Genomic DNA, 22,758 nt, shown 5'->3' on the forward strand with positions numbered 1-22,758 from the left:
AACCCTCAAAAATATTTGCTGGATGAGTGGATAGTGAAGGGATGTAGCCTTTGCCTTACTCCTGCCACCTCGCTCGGGGTCTTCTTTTCTTGCTCAAACAGGCACAGTTCTGCATAAGCAGATGTCCACCAGGAAATGGGGCACCTGTCTTTTCTCCTGGTATCCTTGTATCTAGGGAAGATTCTCTTAGAAGCCCCCTCACTTGGCTTAGGGTGGGCAGTAATTTCTGCCCCTCTCTTGGGGAAGGAAGAAGAAAAGCCATAGTGCTGTACACAGGGCTGCTGAGGCCCTGCTCTGAAGATGCCCTGGAATTCCTCCAGTGTTCACTTAGAGAGGTCGGGGTCATGTCTTTGGTGACTGTCACATTGCAGGGGTTAGGGATGTGTCTGGTGCCTGTCCTTAGAATGTGGAGGTACTTAGCACCTCTCATCCTTGCTTCAAGAGTTCAACCACAATTTAGATACCATAGGAAAAGAACTGTTCTGCATCCTGTTACGTGTATAAAGATAAGTGAAGTCAAAGTGTTTGTAAGACCTTCAGATTCAGAGGGGTGAGATGTTTCTTAATTACTTTGTGATGCTATTAACATTTAGATTCTTTTAAATTTTTACTGTCCCCATTTTCAGCTAGTTTATTGGGATTTCCCAGATTAAAACAGATGGACTCATAAATAAACCTCCCAAAAAACAAAAGCTAATAACTTGTATAGTGCCTGCCATTCTCCAAGCACTGTTGCAAGCCTTTTACCATACTACCCTATTTAATCCTCTCAACCATCCTTGGAGGAGCTACTGTTACCATCCCAACTTCGCAGATGAGGAAACTGAGGTACAGAGAGGTTATGTGACTTGCCTAAGTTCACGTAGCCAGTAAGAGGCATAGCTGGGGTTTGAACCCAAGCAGTGCAGCGTCTATGCTCTTACCAGTAAGCTATACAGCAGCATTGAGAAGTGGATTGGTCCCAAAGAATAGTAAGTACACCTCTGTCCAGATATACCCATTGTTTCTAACAGATATCAGCAAGCAATAATGCTCTCCTGTCTGGTTCCTCTGTGTCTCCACTGCCAACACTCTCTCTCTGCTCTCTCATCCCGTCAGGTGTTGTTGAAGTGTACAGGGTAACCAAGCGTGTGGAGCTGGGGATAAAAGCCACTGCAGTGTGCAGTGAGAAACTCCAGCAGTTGCTGAAGGACATCGATAAAGTATGGAATAACCTAATCGGCTTCATGTCACTCGCCACACTCACAGTAAGCCCATGAGACAACTCAGCAGTTGCTTTCCTTTCCAGAAACCTAAGTTGTAAAGCAGAATGTATATTCCTATGATGGTACTTACTGGAGGCTGAAGGTGCCAACTGGAGCATGTTATATTAAAGGAGGGAGATCACAGGTGTGTGGTCAGTTGAACAGTACCAGGTGGGCTTCTGATCTCTCCAAGGCCCAGTGAACCTAAGGAAAAAAAGAGTATAGGAAAACATTCACTTTGGCTACACCTGTCTTAATTCACATAATACACGGAAGTTTTGCAAAGCAGTGGTTTGAGATACTCCCTTTGCACTTCTAGTTATTTATGTCCCCATCTGTGTCCTTTCAAAAAGCTATATGATACCTCATGTTGCCATCCTGTAGTTTGTTTAGCCCTTCTTTTTTTAGGTTCTTGGGTTATTTTCATTTTTCCCTGTTATGAGTAGTTCTCTGAATAGACAAATCACTGTTCCTTTGAGGGGATGTATTTCCTCCAAGTGGACTGGGAGGTCAGTGTGTGTGTCTGCGCAGGTGCATGCATGCATATGTAGCTGTTGTTACATTTATTAGAAGGCTTTCCAAATAGCTTGTATTGGTTGCAATGCTACCAGAAATATGTAAGTACATGGATACATTTCTCTACATTATGTCCTATCAATTTCTTAATTTAACAAGCATGCAATTATTCCCTAAGGTATTTTTTACATTTTTTTTTAATTTCATGAGAGGCTTTGCAGTGTTCCAAATGACAATTTACTATTTCTGTTTCCTTTGTGTATAAACGGATTGGACTCTTTTGACCATTTGACCATTTATTCCTTGGAATATGGTTATTGACGTTATATATTTCATATTTGTAATAGATTTATATACATATATATAAGGTTGTAAACTTTTATCAGCTTTTTTCCTCCTCTATTACTGTCCCTTTTTTACATTTCATTGGGCAAAACTATTTTATATATTCATACCTATTCAATTTGTCTCTGATGATATCCTTTATTTCACAATAGTCAGAAGTTTATCTTCCTTCCACAGCTGGAATAAATATGCTATTCCAATTTTTTTTTTAACATGGAACTCTGCGACCCATCTGAATGGGTTTGCAGCTGTGTGGGAGGAAGCAGTTCTGATTTTCTGAACTGATAGCCAGGTGGATACCCAGCTACCCCAACAACGTGTCTTCAGCAGCACATCCTCTCACCATTGTCATGTTGCTTCTGGTTTGTAATATTAAAGTCCTTAAGAGTTTAAGTAATTTCCAAAACTTTTTCCTGTTCCCTTGAATCACTTCTCATTTTCTAACCTAAAATTGTATATAGATAATTAAAAAAAAAAAAAATACTGTTCCGGCAAGTGAAATAAGAAATGGAGTATTAATATTTGAAAAAAGAGATAAAATTATGTTTACTTGGTGATAATGAAATTCTTTTAAAAATCTAAATTCAAGCAGCCAGGTGCAGTGGCTCACCCCTGTCATCCCAGCACTTTGGGGAGGCTGAGGTGGGCAGATCACTTGAGCCCAGGAGTTTGAGACCAGCCTGGACAACATGGCAAAACTCCATCTCTACCAAAAATACAAAAATTAACCAGTCTCATAACCCGGTCTATAGGTCGATAGATAGATTAAAAAATATATTTTTTAATCTAAATTCAGGAGTTTAAATGTACTGCATTTGGCAAAAATTCATAACAACCTACATATTATTAGTAGTTAGAAAATATGATGAAATTAGGCTGGGCGTGGTGGCTCATGCCTGAATCCCAGCACTTTGGGAGGCCTAGGCGGGCAGATCAATTGAGGCCAGGAGTTTGAGACCAGCCTGGCCAAAATGGTGAAACCCCATCTCTACTAAAAAAACAAACAAACAAACAAAAAATTAGCTGGCCATGGTAGCGAGTGTCTGTAGTCCCCGCTACTCAGGAGGCTGAGGCAGGAGAATTGCTTGAACCCGGGAAATGGAGGTTGTAGTGAGCCGAGATCATGCCACTGCATTCCAGCCTAGGTGACAGAGCAAGACTCTGTCTCAAAAAAAAAAAAAAAAAAAGAAAAGAAAATGAAGTTAGAAACCTTATTTTTTTTTTTGTTAGAAAATATAATGAACGCCAGGCTTAGTGGCTCATGCCTGTAATCTCAGCACTTTGGGAGGCCGAGGTGGGTGGATCACCTGAGGTCGGGAGTTCGAAACCAGCCTGACCAACCCCGTCTGTACTAAAAATACAAAATTAGCTGGGTGTGGTGGTGCATGCCTTTAATCCCAGCTACTTGGGAGGCTGCGGCAGGAGAATTGCTTGAACCCAGGAGTCGGAGGTTGCAGTGAGCCGAGATCACGCCACTGCCCTCCAACCTGGGCAACAGGAGTGAAACTCTGTCTCAAAAAAAAAAAAAGGAAAAGAAAAGAAAGAAAGAAAATATAATGAAATTAGAAATCTTTTTTAAAAAAATCTGTTAACTAATTCAAGCCCTTATCACCTTTGAACTTCTGACCTCATAGCTAGGGTTACTGGTTCCATTTTTTTTTAATCTCCTAGCAATCTATTCTGCATACCTCTACCAGACTGTTCTTTTTTTTTTTTTTTCAAACAGAGTCTCACTCTGTCACCCAGGCTGGAGGGCAGTGGTGTGACCTCGGCTCACTGCAACCTCCACCTCCTGGGTTCAAGCGATTCTCGCGCCTCAGCCTACTGAGTAGCTGGGATTATAGGCATGCGCCACCACACCCAGCTAATTTTTATATTTTTAGTAGAGACGGGGTCTCACCATTTTGGCCAGGCTGATCTCAAACTCCTGGGCTCAAGTGATCCACTCACCTTGGCCTCCCGAAAGTGTTGGGATTATAGGCATGAACCACTGTGTCTGGCCTTGATATTAATATCAAAAAGAAATTTCTTCTGTGGGTTCTCATAAAGAGGAAACTAATATAATCAACATTGCCTTCAGAAAAAAGAGAAATCCTTTCAGTAAATAAAGCAACAGTTTTCATTGGGTAGTTTCTTATTACATTTCTCAATATAGGCCAAATGGCATAACTCCAAAGTATGAGTGGAAGTCATTTTAAGTGTGGAAAAAATAGATTAAATTGTAAACTAGGAGGTGTAGTAGTGCATACAGATGGCAGGCACATGTCTTTGCTCTTTAAAGGAAGCATACAAATCAACGAGAAATATACCAACATCCCAGTAACTTATGAGCAAAAACGTGAAGTGATTCATAAAAGGGGAGGTACAATTAATCAGTAAACATTAATTCAAATTAAAACAAGGTTTCATTTTTTACCTACTAATTTTTTTTTTTTTTTTTTTTTTTTTGAGACAGATCTCACTCTGTCGCCCAGGCTGGAGTGCAATGGCGCGATCTCGGCTCACTGCAACCTCCGCCTCCCAGATTCAAGCAATTCTCATGCCTCAGCCTCCCAAATAGTTGGGATTACAGGCGCGTGCCACCACGCCCGGCTAGTTTTTGTATTTTTAGTAGAGACAGGGTTTCACCCTGTTGGCCAGGCTGGTCTCGAACTCCTGGCCTCAAGTAATTCACCCACCTCTGCCTCCCAAAGTGCTAGAGGCGTTACAGGCGTGAGCCACCATGCCTGGCCTGCCTACTAAAGTTAAGCCCAATTTTTGTATGGTCTGTTTGTTTGAATACTAGTAGTGTTGATGTGGTAAAATGTGGACTGTATACTGTAGGGCGGAATCACCTATGGAAAGAGAAGTTTGGCACCATGCTTTCTCCCTGACTGTGAACTTCTTGAAGATAGAGATCAAGACTGCGTTTTTCATCTTTTCTTCTTTATCTGAGCACAGTGCCAGGCACTATGTAAACATTCAGTAAACACTCGGTAAAAGTTGAATGAATTAAAGGACTTAATATGCATTCAGAGTAGCTGACTCAGTAATTCCAATTCTGAGAAAATGTCCTAAGGCAGCGATTCTAAATATGAATTCACAGAAAGAAGCAAGTTAAGTGCACAAAGTTGTTCTTTGTAAACGTGAAAAATTAGAGACAACCTGAAAGTCCGAATCTAGAGGATTGGTTAAGTAAATTGTGGTGAATCTTTACCCCAGGATCTTACACAGCCATTTTGTAAAGGAGCATGAAGTTTGAATGACACAGAACTGTTACTACAGGGCTTGAAGGAAATCTGCCAAAATGATATTAGGGATGTGTCTGGGTGATGAGACACTGGATTTTTTTTTTTTTTTTTCTTTTTTAGACAGGGTCTCCCTCTGTCACCCATGCTGGAGTACAAAGACGTGATCACAGTTCACAGCAGCCTTGACCTCCTGGGCTCTAGCAATTCTCCCACCTCAGCCTTCTGAGTAGCTGGGACCACAGGTGCACACCACCAAGCCCAGCCAATGTTTTTGTATTTTTTGTAAAGACAGGGTTTTGCCATGTTGCTCAGGCTGGTCTCAAACTCCTTGGGCTCAAGGAATCCATTCACCTCGGCCTCCCAAAGTGCTGGGATTACAGGCATGAGCCACTGTGTCCAGCCAAAACCCTGGATTTTTAAATATTCTTTTAGTTTTTTCATTTTTTCAACTTTCTTTTGATAGCATTTGTTGCATTTATAATGGAAAAACAAGTGTTTTTACTCTGGTAGGAGAAATGTATCATTACCCTTCATTCACTTGCACAAACCCTCCCTGTAGATATAGCCCTTGTTACCCTTGCCCACTTCTCCTTTCCATTGTAGTGATAGATTATCAAGTTCTCAAAACTGAATTTTATTTATTTACCTGTTTATTTATTGTTTAGAGACAGGGTCTCACACTGTCACCCAGGCTGGAGTGCAGTGGCACAATCACGGCTCACTACAGCCTTGAACTCCCAGGCTCAAGTGATCCTTCCATCTCAACCTCCCATAGCTGGGACTACAGGCATGTACCACCATGCCTGGCTTGGTGGGGACAGGGCCTCACTATGTTGCCCAGGCTGGTCGCAAACTCTTGACCTCAAGCAGTCTTCTTACCTCAACCTCCCAAAGGGCTGGGATTACAGGTGTGAGCCACCACGCCCAGACTACTTTAGGGACTTTAATTGCAGTAAATCTGCATGGCAACCTGACATCTTTACCCTGCCGTCATCCTCTCCTGAAGCAGAGGAGAATCATGCCCAAGCTACCATATATTTTTTGTCCTGACAGTCCACCTGACTAAGGAGGAGTATAGTACCACACACCACTGCCCCTAAAAGGCAGCTGAATCAGAATACTGCGAACAGAAGCTGGGGAGAAGGAATGGGGGTAGTTTACTACTTATCCTCTATTTCTCTATTTACATTCAGAGAGGCAGAATTCTTGGGGTCTGAATGAGAGTCTTCCAGTTCTGTCCTTAATGGATTGGTTAACCGTTACGATGACTAATCCAAGGAACTTGGGAGAAAAAGCACGGGTTTACTGCAGTCCTTCAATTTTCTTTGAGCTTCTGGAATTCAGTTCATTATCCTCTGGATCAGAGAAATGCATTAAACTCTGCATTTACTTCCTGAGCTCCAGCTACTAATGAAATTGATTGGCTAGTGATATGTGCCGAGGGTGCCTGTGAAGCTGTGGGGTAGAGAAGGATGTGTCACCATTTGTGAACCTGGAGATCAGTATGTGTCTGCGTCTTTCCTAATTCACCCACCTGCCGCTTCCTGACTTTGTCCTAATATGGAGCAGATTAAGCCTGAATATCATCATAGGAGTAGCTACTTTTATTCTCCCCTTTTACAGATGAAGAAACTGAAGCACAGAGATACTGGTGAGGCCTGGGTTTATTCTGAAAGTCAGAAGTCAACTTTCTCAACCTCTATTCTTTGTGGCCTCCTTGAGATGGACAGGTTGGGTGGGTAAAACCAGAGAAGTACTAAAGTTTTTGTCAGGGGGAGTGGGTTGATTTTAGTATCAAGGTTAATGAGTTCAAACACCAGGAGTCTTTTCTGGCAGCAACTTGTTATAAACAGTCGAGTTCTTTTCTGCACATTGCCCTTGTATATATATATATATATATATATACCAGGACTGTAGAGTAACTTAAAAGCCTCCTTCTTTACATTTGGATTTTAACATTCTTTGTTTGGGTGGCAATCAGTTCTTATTGCAGTTAACACTTGAAAACTAGATTTCTATACATCCCCCAAATCAGCCACCCATCTCTTCTCTCCTAGTGCTGCTGGGAAAAGATAACTGTGATTACAAAGCATCTCTCTCCTTACCATGAGCTCTTAGAAGAAAAGGTATCACAGACACCAGGCGTACTTGCCAAGCTTGTGAATTTGGGGGAAAGGATAAGTGGGGAGATTCCTAGGTTGCTGCTGTGCGTTTACTTCTTGAGGTAGCTCCTCTCACCAGGTGAAGTGCAAGCCAGTTTCATTTTTGTACCTTTTCCCAAGCTCCTGTGGCTACAAGCTTGCTACAGCTGCACCTTCTAGACTCTGAACACCCCTCCACACCTTTTCTTTTTCTTTTGATAAAATATATATATATATATTATATATATATATATATATATATACAATAAGATGCAAAAGTCTTGGTTGTACCACTCAATGAGTTTTGAAAAATCCATACCCTCATATAACCCATGCCTCTATCAAGATATAGACTACTCCATCATTCCAGAAGTTTTCTTATGCACCTTCCTAATCATCACCCTACTCAGATATAATCCCTGGTGTGATTTTTTTTTTTTATACCACGGATTAGTTTTGTCCAGACCTTTTTAAAGAGACCTTGGAATTTGATTTTGTTATTTTGAAGAAAGCCTATTGGGTTTGGGGCCCATCTAACCTGGAGCGTTGCCCTGTTCACATATGGTGGCTCTTACTCCTTTAGTGTAAACAAATGTGAGGTAAATGGAGAAAAGGGCTGGGCATTTATGCCCTTCCCTGACTCCCATTCTAAGCATCCTTTTCTAGCATCAGTGTCTAGATGCTAAAGAGTGGTTTTTACCTAACTTTTGTTTTTTAAGACACCAGGTAAGGGTATAGAGATGAATTAATCTTCCAACTTGACAACACAGGAATGTATTGTAAATTGAACCTGAACACCAGAGTATTCATTTCTCTAATTACCCATGTGCTTTCCGTTATAATTGCTTTTTTCACTAGGTTAGCCGTGACAGAACAACAATCATTCTTTGCCCAGATTATACCATGTCATTGTACCCTTGATAACTGCTAGATGTGTCCTCTGTCTGTGAAACTTGAGTTGCCCACTGCATGAGGAATAGCACACATTCCACAGAAATAGTGTAAGGTGTTACTTGTCATGAAGAAGCCTTTACTCTAGCAGAACTGATAAGAATAGCTGCATAAATGTAAATGACATAAACCAACGTCTATGTAGTTCAAATCATTTGTAACAAAACTATACAAACTCCCAGGACTCTGGATTAGACGCTCAAAGCGGAGAAATCATTATTAGAAAGAGGGATGATTGAGGTTTTATGGGAAGCTTTTAATGCTTAACACTATTGCTTCATTTCAGGTAAATGACTTCCTAAATGAACTATATTGCCACAGTGAGGCCCTTTGATTCCATACTACTACTATTACTATTACTATTATTACTACTACTACTTCTGGTTACCATTTATTAATATGTTGCACCTAGGGCCTGCCAGTCCTTGTGCTATATGCTTTACATTCATTCTAATTTAATCCTGGTAACCCCATGTCGTCACATGATGAGTCCTTATAAAGGGAAGGTAGGAGGGGAAGAGTGGGAGAAAGTGATGTGACAACAGAAGCAGAGAGAAGAAGAAAGTGGCAGATGCTACCTGCTGGCTTTGAAGATAGGACTACAAGCCAAGAAGTGCAGAGGCCGTCTCTAGAAGCTAGATTATATTCTAGAAGTATAATGATCACTTTTACAGGTAAAGACATTAGGGCTTTGAGATGAAACTTGACTGAAACTGACAAGTCTGTGATTTGAATCTGTATCATTTCAGAATCCATTCTTCTTCCTACTCTGTGTTACTTCCAGCTTTTAAGTTACTGAAAATGACTTATTTCTTCCCATGAAGACCCTGTGAGGCTGTTCCTGTCGGAAGACAGCTGCATCGCTTTCTCCAGTGAAAGCCACAGAATGTAGTGCAGGATCACAGTAGTCATGCTTGGGCTGAGGAAGGCAGGGTACACAGTCTTCAACTCCAAATTGTGGCTCCTTGATGTTTATTTAAGCTGGAAATGACACAGTCATTCCCCTATCCATGGAGGGGAATTGGTTCCAGGACATCCCCAATTTCTGGATATAAAAATCTGCAGACATTCAAGTTCCTGATAAGAAATGGCATAGGATTTGCATATAACCTATGCACATCTTCCTGTGTATTTTAAAGAATCTCCAGATTACTTATAATACCTAATACAGTGTAAATGCTGTGTAAATAGTTATACTGTATTGGATTTTTTTATTTGTATCATTTTTGTTTTTTTCTATTTTTTCCTCCGAATATTTTTGATCTGAGGTTGGTTGAACCCACAGATGTGGAACCCATGGATACCGAGGGCTGACTGTACTGGCAAAGCTTTATGCTCTCTTTCTCTTTAATACTCTTTATCCGTGGACTAAGACTCCCTCTTGTGGTAGAAGCGCATGTCTCCTCCGGGCACAGACTGAAGACCTGCTTCTTAAGAGGTAAAACTCACCTGGTTTAGTGAGATGTGATGCACTCTGAGGTTGGCTCCCTAAGTGACTTGTCATCTAAGGTTTTATCTTGTGAAGTGGGTTGAAGTTCAGTAGGTTTGGAACAAACAGAGAATTCTGTCCTGGAAAATTAATCGATTTTTGCCATATAAAATTTAAGAGAAGAGAAAAGGTTGTTATTCGCCTGAATTTTAGTCCATTGGCAATCACACAGGCTCTCTGATTCCACTATTCACCTCAGTGAAATATGAATTCTTTATTACTTCCTTTCAATGTGAAATTGACCAGTGAATTTCAGAGTCCTTATTTCCTATTGCTGTGACATATCAGGAGAACAGTTTATTTTCAATGATGATAGCATTTTTGTCGTCCTGCCAGTCTGCACAATGTTTTAGAGACAGGATCTTCACTATGTCTCTGCATGGCTGTCCTCAGTTGACAGAAGGCAGCTGTGGTAGACAGAATGATGGCCCCCTCAAAGCTACCCATGTCCCAGGAACTTGTCAATATGTTACCTTTGCAAATGGGATTAAGTTAAAGGTCTTTCTTTGGGGAAGGTATCCTGGATTATCCAGGTGACCCCAATGTCATCACATGGATCCTAGGGAAGGTAGGAGGGGAAGAGTGAGAAAAAGTGATGTGACAACAGAAGCAGAGAGAAGAAGAGAGTGGCAGATGCTACCTGCTGGCTTTGAAGATGGGACCACAAGCCAGGGAATGCAGAGGCCGTCCCTAGAAGCTAGAAAAGGCAAGGAAACAGATTTTCCCCTAGAACTCCCAGAAGGAATGCAGTCCTGCTCACCCATTTTAGACTTCTGAAATCCACAACTGTAAGAGGATACATTTATGTTGTTTTAAGCCATTAAGTTTGTGCTTTGTTAAGCAGCAATAGGAAAGATTATACAAGACATTGTAACCAAGCAAATACCAAAACTTTATAATTGCCTATGGAACCTGTGTCTAGATCATCCTTTGTATCAGTCAAATTAGACTAGGTTATGCTTCAGTAACAAATACCTTCTTCCATCTTAGCAAAAGCAAAGCTTTATTTCTTGCTCAGGCTATATGTCCATCTCAAGTTGGTGGGGGGCTCTGTGCCATGTCCTTACCCAGTGACCCAGGTTGACAGAGCCTCCACCATGTGGAACATAGCTGGTCACCATGGGAGTGTCAAGGAAACATGAGAAATAGCACATTGGTCTTAAAGGCTTCCTCCCAGAGGTGACACTCTTTTTTTTTTTTTTTTTTTTTTTGAGATGGCATCTTCCTCTGTCGCCCAGGCTGGAGTGCAGTGGTGCAATCTCAGCTCACTGCAGCCTCCACCTCTTGGGTTCAAGCTATTCTTCTGCCTCAGCCTCCCAAATAGCTGGGATTACAGGCGCCCGCCACCACGCCCGGCTAATTGTTTTGTTTTGTTTTTGAGACAGAGTCTCGCTCTGTCGCCCAGGCTGGAGTGCAGTGATGCAATCTCGGCTCACTGCAACCTCCACCTCCCGGGTTCAAGCAGTTCTCCTGCCTCAGCCTCCTGAATAGCTGGGATTACAGGCAAGCGCCACCACACCTGGCTAATTTTTGTATTTTTAGTAGAGACGGGGTTTCACCATGTTGGCCAGGCTGGTCTCCAAGGCCTGACCTCGTTATCCCCCCCCCCCCCCCGCCTTGGCCTCCCAAAGTGCTGAGATTACAGGTGCGAGCCACCACTCCTGGCATTTTTTTGTATTTTTAGTAGAGACAGGGCTTTGCCGTGTTGGCCAGGCTGGTCTTGAACTCCTGACCTCAGGTGATCCACCTACCTCGGCCTCCCAAAGTGCTGGAGTTACAGGTGTGAGCCACCATGCACCCGGCCTACATGTGACTTTCGCTTAGTTATTGACTATGGGAAGTTACAGGCCAATGCCTGGTTGAAAAAGGGGCAGGGAAGGCCCCTCCTACCATTCCATAAAAAGGAGAAAGATTATTGATGAAGAACACTAATTACTACCAAAGTCTTCTTCCTTAATAAGGATCTTCCTGGACACCATTGTAGCAGTTTATTGTAGGCTAAAGATTCAGGATTATATATCTCAGTCTGACACTGGGACTTATCAGTGTCAGTAGGCCATATATAATATGTATATATTTTTTAAAATCTTTACTAAATGCATGAAATACTTGCCAAATAAGGAGATGATCCATTTAAGGTGACTTGTAGAGGGCATACCTTCTTATATGATGACAGCCAAACTGTTACCTTATACGATTGGTGCCAAACTGTTATTATTACACTACAATAAACACCCTGTTTATACATGTGTACTTAAGAAGGTTAATTTTGTCAGCTGAAAGTGTAATTTGATCACAGGGTCATTTATGCAGAGCCTTATGGTTTTCATTGGCGATTACAGTATGATCTTTTCATTTGCTTTCCTTATGCTTTGGTAAACAGATATTAAGGGGCTTCTATTAATTTGCTTGATTTCAGGATTCAGAGTTCTCCCAGATTCTAATTATTTCTCAAATAGCCCTGATTCAGTAACATGATGACTATCTATAATGTAGATTACAGAGGTGATACTATGTTTTAGCCTCTTTTAAAAGCTTGCTAAGAGTTGGTCAAAGTGAATAATTGTGATAATCATATGGACTATTTTTTCACTTCCAGAGCATGTTTTATGTCCATCTGAGATACATAGAGATGGGAGAGCGGTTTAGGGCAAGTGAAATAGTTACCATTTGACAGATGACTGACTGCAGAACAAACAAGTGTTAGCGCCAGCCTCTTCTACATTTCACCAGAGTGACCACGGTTGCACTACAAAAGAAAAGAGAGAAAAGAAAAAATATCCTATGACTTGGCTGAGGCCATGGAAGTTTACTTTGATCACCTACACCAGAGTCCTTTTGTACACAGTTGAAACACACACCTCACCTTTTCTTCTTTGAAAACCGTGTGTTCTTCCTTCCCCTGCTGTGATCTCAGTGGATCTAGCTCAAATGTGTTTAAGAAAGGTTTGCGGAGCTAGTTCATGGTTTATTATTTCAAATCAGAAAGGAACAGGGAACATCATACATAATCTACACATTTTTATAAGGAGAAATCTTTTTTTTTTTCTGGCGAGGAAAAATACGGATCATATAATTTTGCTTTGTTGCTCAAAAACGACGTGGAAACTCCTCAGTGGTTCAGACTGGAAAAACTATGGGAAATGTAGCTGTTAATTTGGCAGGAATTTGCCATCATCCTGGGTCACCTCAGTATCCATGAAGACAAACCAACTGCCATGCCAGGCTCCCAGATGCTTGACTGCCTGGACCGCAGAGCCCTCGCTTCCCCTGCACTTCAGCCACCCACTGGCATCACCACGATGGGCTGTGTTAGCAAACACTGTGCAGCGCCTGTGCAATCTCGAACCCCGACATCGAACTTCCTGAGTCCAGATTGGCAACCCTCCCGTTGTCTCACTCTTCACTGGCACTGCTCTTGTTTTTGGTTTTCAAGACAGGATGTTGTCTCTTACTGTGTTCCTATCAGCTCTCTTCTGTCTTCACTTCTTTTCTCACCTCCTTACTCTCCACGGTGCATGGGGCATCCCTCCTCACTCCCTTCAGTCATCCTCATTAGACCGAACCCAACTGGAATCAGTGCAGCCATCCACCTTCTCCCTGACCTTGGCCCACTGTGTGCTGGTGGAGACAATCACACCACCAGAGTTTGCTGCTTGGAGCTTGCAAGGCTACTGCTATTTCAGACACAGCTGATGATCTCACCTCCCGCTTTAGAGTGAGGATAAGCCCTCTGAGAGGAACTCCTCAACTTCTAGGTTCCCACCTGAGATTCCATTCTGTCACACTAGTGTGTTAGATCCAGTTCTTACTGGCTTGCAAGAGTTGATCGTTAAATGTTCAGGAATTTTATAAGCCAGTTGTTAAACATGGTTATTACTAAAAATTAAATGAAGACTGGGTGCAGTGGCTCATGCCTCTAATCCCAACACTTTGGGAGGCTGAGGTGGGAGGATCGCTTGAGGCCAGAAGTTCTAGACCAGCCTGGGCAACATAGCGAGACCTCATCTCTACTAAAAATGAAAAGTAGCCAGGTGTAGTGGCACACACCTGTAGTCCCAGCTACTCAGGAGGCTGAGGCAAAAGGATTGCTTGATCCCAAGAGTTTGAGCCTGCAGTGAGCCATGATCACGCACACCCCTGCACTCCACCCTGGGTGACAGAGTGAGACTATCTCAAAAGCAAGACAAAACAAACACAAATGATATAAACTTGCAGTTGAATATATTATATTAAAAATAGTGGTAATAAATACTTAAAACGTTCTAGTTCTTAAATTTTACTATTGTCTAGCTTTCAGGGTTATTTATGTCTATCACAGGGCAACCAACTGTCCCTGTTTGGTCAGGCCTGAGGGATTTCCTCAGTGCTAAAAAGTGATGGAGAAAATGTTATTAGTGCAGATTAAACTTAAAAGTGTGTGGCCAGGCACAGTGGCTCACACCTGTAATCCCAGCACTTTGGGAGGCCAAGGTGGACAGATCACGAGGTCAGGAGTTCAAGACCAGCCTGGCTAATATGGTGAAACCGCATCTCTACTAAAAATACAAAAATTAGCCAGGTGTGGTGGTGCACGCCTATAGTCCCAGCTACTTGGGAGGCTGAGGCAGAAGAATCTCTTGAACCCAGGAGGTGGAAGTTGCTGTGAGCCGAGATTGCGCCACTGCACTCCAGCCTGGGCTACAGAGCAAGACTCCATCTCAAAAAAAAAAAAAAAAAAAAAAATGTGTTAGCTGGGCATGGTGATGCACACCTGTAGTCCCAGCTACTCAGGAGGCTGAGGCGGGAAGATTGCTTGAGCCCAGGAGGTGGAGGCTGCAGTGAGCCAAGATGACACCACCACACTCCAGCCTGGGCAACAGAGTGAGACCCTGTCTCAAAATAAATAAATAAAAGTGTGCTGTGGGGCCGGGCACAGTGGCTCATGCCTGTAAATCCACCACTTTGGGAGGATCACTTGAGCCCAGGAGTTCAGGATCAGCCTGGGCAACATAGGGAGATAATCATCTTTACAAAAAATCAAAAAATTAGCTGGGCATGGTGGCACGCACATGCGGCTCCAGCTATTTGAGAGGCTGAGGTGGGAGGATCTCTTGAGCCCAGGAAGTCAAGGCTGCGGTGAGCTGTGATCACGCCACTGTACTCCAGTCTGAGCAACAAAGTGACTGGACAGCTTTCCAAGATTGCGACCTACCCTTTTAACCATTGTGTGTGTGTGTGTGTGTGTGTGTGTTTGTGTGTGTGTGTGTGGAGTGAATTAGATAATGCATGTAAAGAGCTTAGTATAGTGCTTGGCAAAGTAAGGGCATATTAGCTGTTGTTCTATTTATGGTCTTTAGCTGGTGACTTTCAGATCTCTCCACAAGCAGTAGGCCTGTATGTGTATCCAACCGCCTGCTTATATAGCATGTGGCCTTCGCTGTCCCACAGGCAGCTCCAGCTCCTTTTGGACCAAACTGAACTCTTCTCCTCAGCTTCCATCCTCAAACCTGGTCCTTCTCTCACATGTCTTCTTATGGTGAATCCTCTCAGCTGCCCGGGTCCCCCAACCTCTCCCATCCAGCAGGTCACCCAGGCCTACTCATTCTCCTGCCTCGGCATCTCTTTCACGTGCCCATTTCTCTCCATTCCCCACCGCTGCTGCCTTCATTCTGACCATCGGTATCTGTCTCCAGGACTGCTACAACAGACTTCTGGCTGAGGCCTACGCTCTGAGGATTGCCACCCCCAATTCATTGCCTATACTGTAGCGAGAGGGATCTGTCAATAATACGAACCTGGGCCTGTCGTGATCCAGTTGGAACCCTTAGTGGCTTCCAGGATGCTCCTTATCTTCCTTGAAGTCCTCATGCTGCGGCTTCATCTCCTCTTTTCCTGGGCTCTGCCCCCACCCTCTAGATTCCTTCCCATACCCCATCTTTAGCTCAGAGGCCTTTGCCTGTGCTGCTTGTTCTGCATAGAATATCTTTCCCTCCCCTACCTCACCCAACCCTGTCCCCTTCACCTAGCAGCTCCCATCTACACTCAGCCAAGGTGATTCTAAGTTCTAGGAAGCAGGCCAGGCACGGTGGCTTATGCCTGTAATCCCACCACTTTGGGAGGCTGAGGCGGGTGGATCACCTGAAATCAGGAGTTCAAGACCAGCCTGACCAACATGGTGAAGCCCTGTCTCTACTAAAAATACAAAATTAACCGGGCGTGGTGGCGCACCTGTAATCCCAGCTACTCAGAAGGCTGAGGCAGGAGAATCGCTTGAACCCAGGAGGCGGAGGTTGCTGTGAGCCGAGATCACACCATTGCACTCCAGCCTGGGCGACAGAGTGAGACTCTGTCTCAAAAAAAAAAAAAAGAGAAAGAAAAAGTTCTAGGAAGCAGTCTCTGGCTTCAGGCCCCATCATCCTGGGGTTGGGCTAAGTGCTGCTTCCTTGTGCCCTGGCCTCAGGACTTCCCCCAAGTAAGCACACCCAGGACTCATGGCACTGCACTGGCTCCCCTGGCGCCCACCCGAGACTGAGTTCTCAGAGGACAGAGGGCGTGTTGTCCTGGTGCCGGCCTTCCTAGCACCCGGAACCATGATGGGTTCCCAGTGGATATGTGGGAAGTTAAATTCTTGTAGTGGTGGTGTTAGAGTACTTGCCGCTAGTCCTACTGAGGGTGAGTGATGAGGGAGTGAAGCGAACAGCGTGTGGACTTGCTGGACTTCTTACCCATTTGTCTTGTCATCCTCACAGCCAGATGAAAACTCGCTGGATTTTTCCTCCTGTATGCTACGGCCTGGGATTAAAAATGCTCAGGAACTTGCCTGTGGAGTGTGCCTCTTGAATGTGGACTCGAGGAGCCGGGTAAGTCACGCAGCCTCCTTGTAGACGGCAAAGGGATTCCCTAACGTGACTCTGGACAACCTCATCTGGCCCACTTTACTGCAAAGTTTGTGACCAGGGGTGGGGGTTTTGTCAAGTCCTAAAAGCTGATGGTAGGAGCAGACACATTCCCTCGAGAGGGCGGCGGGGGAGCTGTGGAGGGAATGGACGCGGCTCTCATGCCTGCAGCACCCTGTGCACAGTGGGGAGGTGAGGAGAAAAGGGTGAACCTGTAAGGATGTGTTTGGAGGCAAGAGGCCCTGCTCTGGGAATGTTGTTGACCTATGGTTTCAACGTTATTTCAGAAAGAAGAGAAGCCTGCAGAAGAACATCCTAAAAAAGTATGAACTAGTTACACCTTATCTTAGCATCTCCATTTTAATTTTGAGTGTGGAGGGCAAATTGGATGATTCCATCCGTTGCCATCCTGAACTGTTCCAATCATGAATCCTTCACTGAGTCAGTTTTGTTCCCATAATGTTTGATGGAGTCTCCTAATGTGTCTGTGTGGGTCCACTTCTGTCTTATTTGCATGCTTATTTCACATAATTGGCTTCTGGTGTTGCAGTTATCTTTCTCTGTGATGAATGGGGTGACAGAATGAGCAACTTCTGGAAGCCTGGAAGTTGTAGTGACACACAGATGGAGATCAAAGAGCTTCAGGATGTAGCCATGTAGCCATTTTAACAGACAAGCAGCAAATTGGGTTTTAGAGTTTTGTTTATTTGCAGTGCATATTAGCAAACTAACCCCAGGAAGTGGTTGAGGTTTGGACTCTACTTTTCCATGGCTGACTGTAGCTTACTGATAAGCCTATTTGCCTGGAAATAATTCTTATGTGTTTAATGCCCATTCATTTTGAGGCATTTTTTTTTTAACTCTATACCTGTTTGGACTTTTTGATAATGTAGACTCATTAGGCATTAGGGTCAATTCAGTGGCACTAGGGTCAATGCCATTAGACCCTAAGAGTTGTTATTTGTCATTCTCTAACTGTCTTGTTTTCTAACTCTCTCCTTCTCTAACTCCTTTGTAATTTTTTGTCATGATAGGCTTGTGGTCAGCTACCAGAGTGTAAAGGATTGCGTGCTGTAGTCAGATGCTGGCCTTAGGAGGAGGGCTTCCTTCAGCACAGTGAGGGATGAAAGCTATCCACAGCCCTTGGCTACTTCAGTTCCCCTTATCATGATTCCCCCCTCCGCCCCATAACCTGTCTGCCTTTTCCTTGGAAGATTTGGCCACCTTTTGCTGAAACTAGGTTTAGTGGTAACAATTTTATACCTTTAATTAGCAGTAAAAAACCTCTCTTGAATTCCTGTAGCTATCCGCTCAGCTTTTGTGTGTGTGCCATTTTGGCCTCAGCCTCTGTGACCTGGAGAGATGTACACGTTGGTTGCTGAAAAGCTCTGAGATGCAGAAAAAGCCTGACTTGTCCCACATCTCTGTTTATTTCTGGCAGGCATTCAACTCAGAAACAGACAGTTTCAAGCTGGCCTATGGAGGGCACCAATATCACGCCAGTTGTGCCAACTTCTGGATCAACTGTGTCGAACCAAAGCCTCCTGGCCTTGTCCTGCCTGACCTGCTCTGAACAACTCTTCTGTGAAGCATTGACTTTTTTTTTTTTCTGTGACACCCCACGGGGTGACAGGGACCAATAAATAGAATGCGAGCACTGCACAGTTCGCTTCCCTGAATCGATATGAAGAATACCGCAAGGGACGAGGCCCCCGTCATCCCCACGGCCAGTCTGCAGGACTTCAGGTAAAATTGTCCCACCCAAACTGCACGTGGCACCAGAAGCTTGCTCACTTATCTCTACTTAAGATTTCCTAAAATACGGACCACAGCTTTCTTGATCTAAGGAAGAACTTGCTGCTGCAGTATTGAAACTGTGAAGAACTGACATTTGAAGAAAAATAGATTACCGTTGCGGGACTAGAATGGGCGACTGCTTGGAGCCAGTGCTTGTTTTTATCTAGGACACTTACTGTCCTTTGAAGTAGAATGCATTTATCTGCATTTAGTTTGTTAATGTCTGAAATTAATAAAAAGAGGAAATTGTGATTAAACTGATGTTCTGCTTTTTATGGAGAAGATTCTGCCCGTCTCCCCTGGACAGTAGCAGGCGGGTGAGGGCAGATTTTACCCACTTGGTTGTCACAACTGAACCAGTTCTGTACTCCTTTCCTTCACTTCTGTCAGCTCTCAAGACTTTTTCCCAAAACATGCCTGGGCACTCTGCAGTCGTGAAGAATGCTCATTTTGACAGCCCAAATCCTGTGTATTAGGATAATATCCTTTCCCCCAGGAGCCTTCACTGCAAACCTGTTTTGCCGCATGCAAAGACTGTGACCATGGAGTTTTCTCAGACAAGATTTGGAAAGGCAGTGGAATGAAATCTCTTTGCAGTGGCCTCTCTCCAAATTTCCAAAGATGACTGCATAGGGACCAACACGGCCTGACTTTGCAGTATCTGTGAGAAAAACCTGAAAATTAATTCAGGGTGAAAATGTGGAGCTCTCGGCCTAGTGTAAAGTATCAAGATGTGTATTTACGGGATAGATAGATGACTTAGAAGAAGTAGAAGAAAATTGTCCAGAAACAGTACTGAATTTTAGATGGAAAAGCCTCGTGCTTCCTGGAGCAGGGAATTGTCTTTGCCATTTAATCTGAATGCATAAAATTAGGGGAAAAAAACCCAAGTGGCTAAGAGCTGTGTTATTCCTGGGAAGAACTACCAATCTAGGGCACACGTCTCTCTGAATTGTTGATTATGCACTTTATGAAGAGATTTTTCAATCTCGTGTGCTTTACTTTGTGTGGTTTAGGCCCTCTGACCTAGACTTTTATTTTTAAACTGAAAAAGTTGGTCTTGTCTATATAATTGCTGCTTTTACATAATTTATTTTCCCCTCTCAGGACAAATTCTATCTTGCTCCATCTTACAGCTTTTCCGTGTTCTCCAAGAAAGTGTGGAACATTTTCATTAAACAGCTGTTGCTGAGGCTTCTGCTTGACCTTCTGTGTGCCCGAATGCACAGAGAGGCACCGAGGAGAGAAAGGCTTTTCTTACTCACTCCCAATGATACCGTCTCTGGCCATTCCTGACTGAGGCAGCTCACTCTGAATGGGCACCTTTGGAGCTTTTGCCTACCACAAGGCTAGTGGGGTGTTTCTAACAACACAGGTGGGACAGCTTTTGGCAGGCTTTTCCTGAGGCCTCGGCGCCTCCATCCTGGACAGCACCACTTCCACGTGGAGCTGGAGTGAAGCAGGCTGCTAATTGGCCTTAAACATTCTTTTTTTTTTTGATGGAGTTTCACTCTTGTTGCCCAGGCTTGAGTGCAATGGCACAATCTCAGCTCAGTGCAACCTCTGCCTCCCGGGTTGAAGCGATTCTCCTGCCTCAGCCTTGTGAGTAGCTGGGATTACAGGTGTGCACCACCACGCCCAGCTAATTTTGTATTTTTAGTAGAGGCAAGGTTTCTCCATGTCGGCCAGGCTCGAACTCCGGACCTCAGGCGATCTGCCCGCCTCAGCCTCCCAAAGTACCGGGATTACAGGTGCAAGCCACTGCGCCTGGCCTAAATTTCATACCAGAACCATGACAGCAGAATCTACCTTTGCAATAAGAATGTTTCCCAGGAGTTAGAGACCAGCCCTGGGCATGATGGTAAGACCCCAGCTAATTATACAAAAAATAATTAGCTGGGCGTGGTGGAGTGCATCTGTGGACATTTGTGGTCCCAGCTACTAGGTAAGCTGAGGTGGGAGGATCGCATGAGTCCAGGAGTTTGAGGCTGCAGTGACAGCCTAGGTGATGACAGAGTGAGACACTGTCTCTTAAAAAATAATAATAAAAAGTTTCCCAGTTTGAATTTGTATTGCTGAAACATTTTTTTGAAATGCTGTATAGACGCCTGTCATGTCACAGTGGCCCGGTATCAACATTTTAAAAAGCTCACTTGGTAGCTGGGCTGGTTTCTATTCCTGAGAAATTCCAGAATGCCTTGGATAAAATTCCTTAGTATAATCCCCATGTTCCTTACCAAGGACGGTAGGCTTAGTCACTCCTTGGGAGGTGCCACAGGAAAATTCAGCAGATGTCAACAGAAAAAAAGCCTTTGCTATGAAAAGTATTCACTACCTTTCATATCTCTTGAATACTTGAAATATTTAATTAGATGCCACCAATAGGGATCCAAGGAGTGTGGGACACGGTTGTGCGGCTTTTCTTTATAAACGTTTATTAAAATGGCTCAACGCTGCGTTCAGCTTCACGTCAGCTCTCCTTGTCAGCCAGGAGCCCCGTGTCCTTGGAAACCGTAGCCAAGGTTACTTATTTCCATACTGTGCATTGTGTCAGCCCGCTTCACCCCACTGCTTGAATGGCCATTAATAAGCACTTTTCTTTTTTTGGTGGGATGTTTTGCCTGTAAAATTTTTATGGCTTAGGGTGTAATTTAATTTTTGTCTGGACATGCTTGAGATAGAAGTACTGGATATATGAGGATATTTTCCATGCTTTATTTTTCCTGAGGCTACTAGTTAGCATTCCATAGGGGTTGTGAATTTTTAATTATTTGAATATTTTGTGTACATATACGTATTTGAAGGGTTTTGGGGGGGTCTTATTTGTTTAAAGGTGTCTTCTGTTTGCCTATTTAAAGTGTACTTCAGCTTTGCAAAGATTATAGGGCTGTATGTTACAGAAATAGGAAATGCTGGCCCTGTACTGGGGACCACTACAAAAATTCCCTTTAGCTGGGCTCACACCTGTAATCCCCAGCACTTTGGGAGGCCGAGGCGGGTGGATCACCCAAGGTCAGGAGTTCAAGACCAGCCTGGCCAACATGGTGAGACCCTGTCTCTACTAAAAATACAAAAATTAGCGTGGTGGCGGGTGCCTGTAATCCCAGCTACTCGGGAGGCTGAGGCAGGAGAATCGCTTGAACCCGGGAGGCGGAGGTTGCGGTGAGCCGAGATAGCGCCAGCCTAGGAACCAAGAGCGAAACTCTGTCTCGAAAAAAAAAAAAAAAATCCCTTTAACGCCTTGGAGGTCAAATGCCTGCCTTTGTGAACAGTTAATAAACTTTGACATTTTCAGACATTTGCCATTCAGAAGGGAGCATTGTAGCCTGCTGTAGACCATTCCAGCTAATGTCAGAATGCAGGGCAAGATGTGTGTCGACTATGTTTTTTATGTTTAAGTTACTTACTTATTTCTTCAGTTAAGTGTGTACCAAATAACAATACTGAAAAGCCCGCCCCTTGCCAGGCCGAGGAAATAAAGCTTAAGTGAAACAGCTCTTGGGGGAAAAATGCCACTTTACAAATACTTTTCTAACAAAATAGCATTATAATGAAGTTTTTACTTAATTAATTCCATTATTTATATGTTGATGTGAATATAAGTGGTTAAAAAAGTACTCATGTGGGACATCTCATTACTTTGTAGCTGTGGCTTTATTAACCAGTGAATGCTGTGGTCCTTAGCGAAATGCGGTCTTCTGTGTGATGTGGAATTCGCACCTGTATTTTAGAAGATGGTATGGTTTCTCCCTTGTTTGTATTTTAATAAAAACAACTGCTCTAATTGATATGTTTAGACATTATAAAGCTTTACCTTTAAAATATTCTCAGGGTTTCTGAAATCACCCCTTGTTAAACTTCCCTAACCAAAATACAAGTGTAGAAGAATGTCAGGCTACTAAGCCTTTTCTTGGTCTTGTATTTGTTGGGTTGATTTCACGTAGATCCAAGTCACTAGGATGAACAGGGACCCATGCGCTTAAGATTACAAAGGTGTTCAGCTTCCCACGTGCGAAGAACTCTTAGTTACAGCCCCGTAGTGCTGCTTGCCAGGAGTTCTACAGGTAATTTTCATTAATTACCAAGAACATCTGTCACCAGGTGTCTTCTCGCCCTACGACAATGGTTATTTGGGGGCGCTTATTCAGAAACTCCCAGACTCAAAGC

The 22,758-nt window shown here is 43.5% G+C and overlaps 1 protein-coding gene across 38 annotated transcripts in view; it reads left to right on the plus strand.

The window, feature by feature from the left end:
• The window catches only part of SYNRG (synergin gamma), an 89,511-nt gene extending 70,663 nt beyond the window's left edge, over positions 1–18,848 (plus strand). For 20 of the 38 annotated variants that reach the window (XM_054456864.2, XM_063655496.1, XM_054456861.2 and 17 more), the window contains 3 exons: positions 1,099–1,247; positions 16,648–16,758; positions 18,236–18,848. In XM_054456864.2, the coding sequence (XP_054312839.2) occupies positions 1,099–1,247; positions 16,648–16,758; positions 18,236–18,367 (392 nt within the window). In that variant the 3' untranslated portion in view covers positions 18,368–18,848. Of the gene's footprint in view, positions 1–1,098; positions 1,248–16,647; positions 16,759–17,081; positions 17,118–18,235 lie in introns of all 38 variants that reach the window. The other 18 variants (XM_054456858.2, XM_054456862.2, XM_054456863.2 and 15 more) reach the window with 1 other exon arrangement.
• The last annotated feature ends 3,910 nt before the right edge of the window (positions 18,849–22,758 follow it).

The sequence above is a fragment of the Pongo pygmaeus genome, chromosome 19 (assembly GCF_028885625.2).
Source record: "Pongo pygmaeus isolate AG05252 chromosome 19, NHGRI_mPonPyg2-v2.0_pri, whole genome shotgun sequence".
In the NCBI taxonomy this organism is placed as follows: Eukaryota; Metazoa; Chordata; class Mammalia; order Primates; family Hominidae; genus Pongo; species Pongo pygmaeus.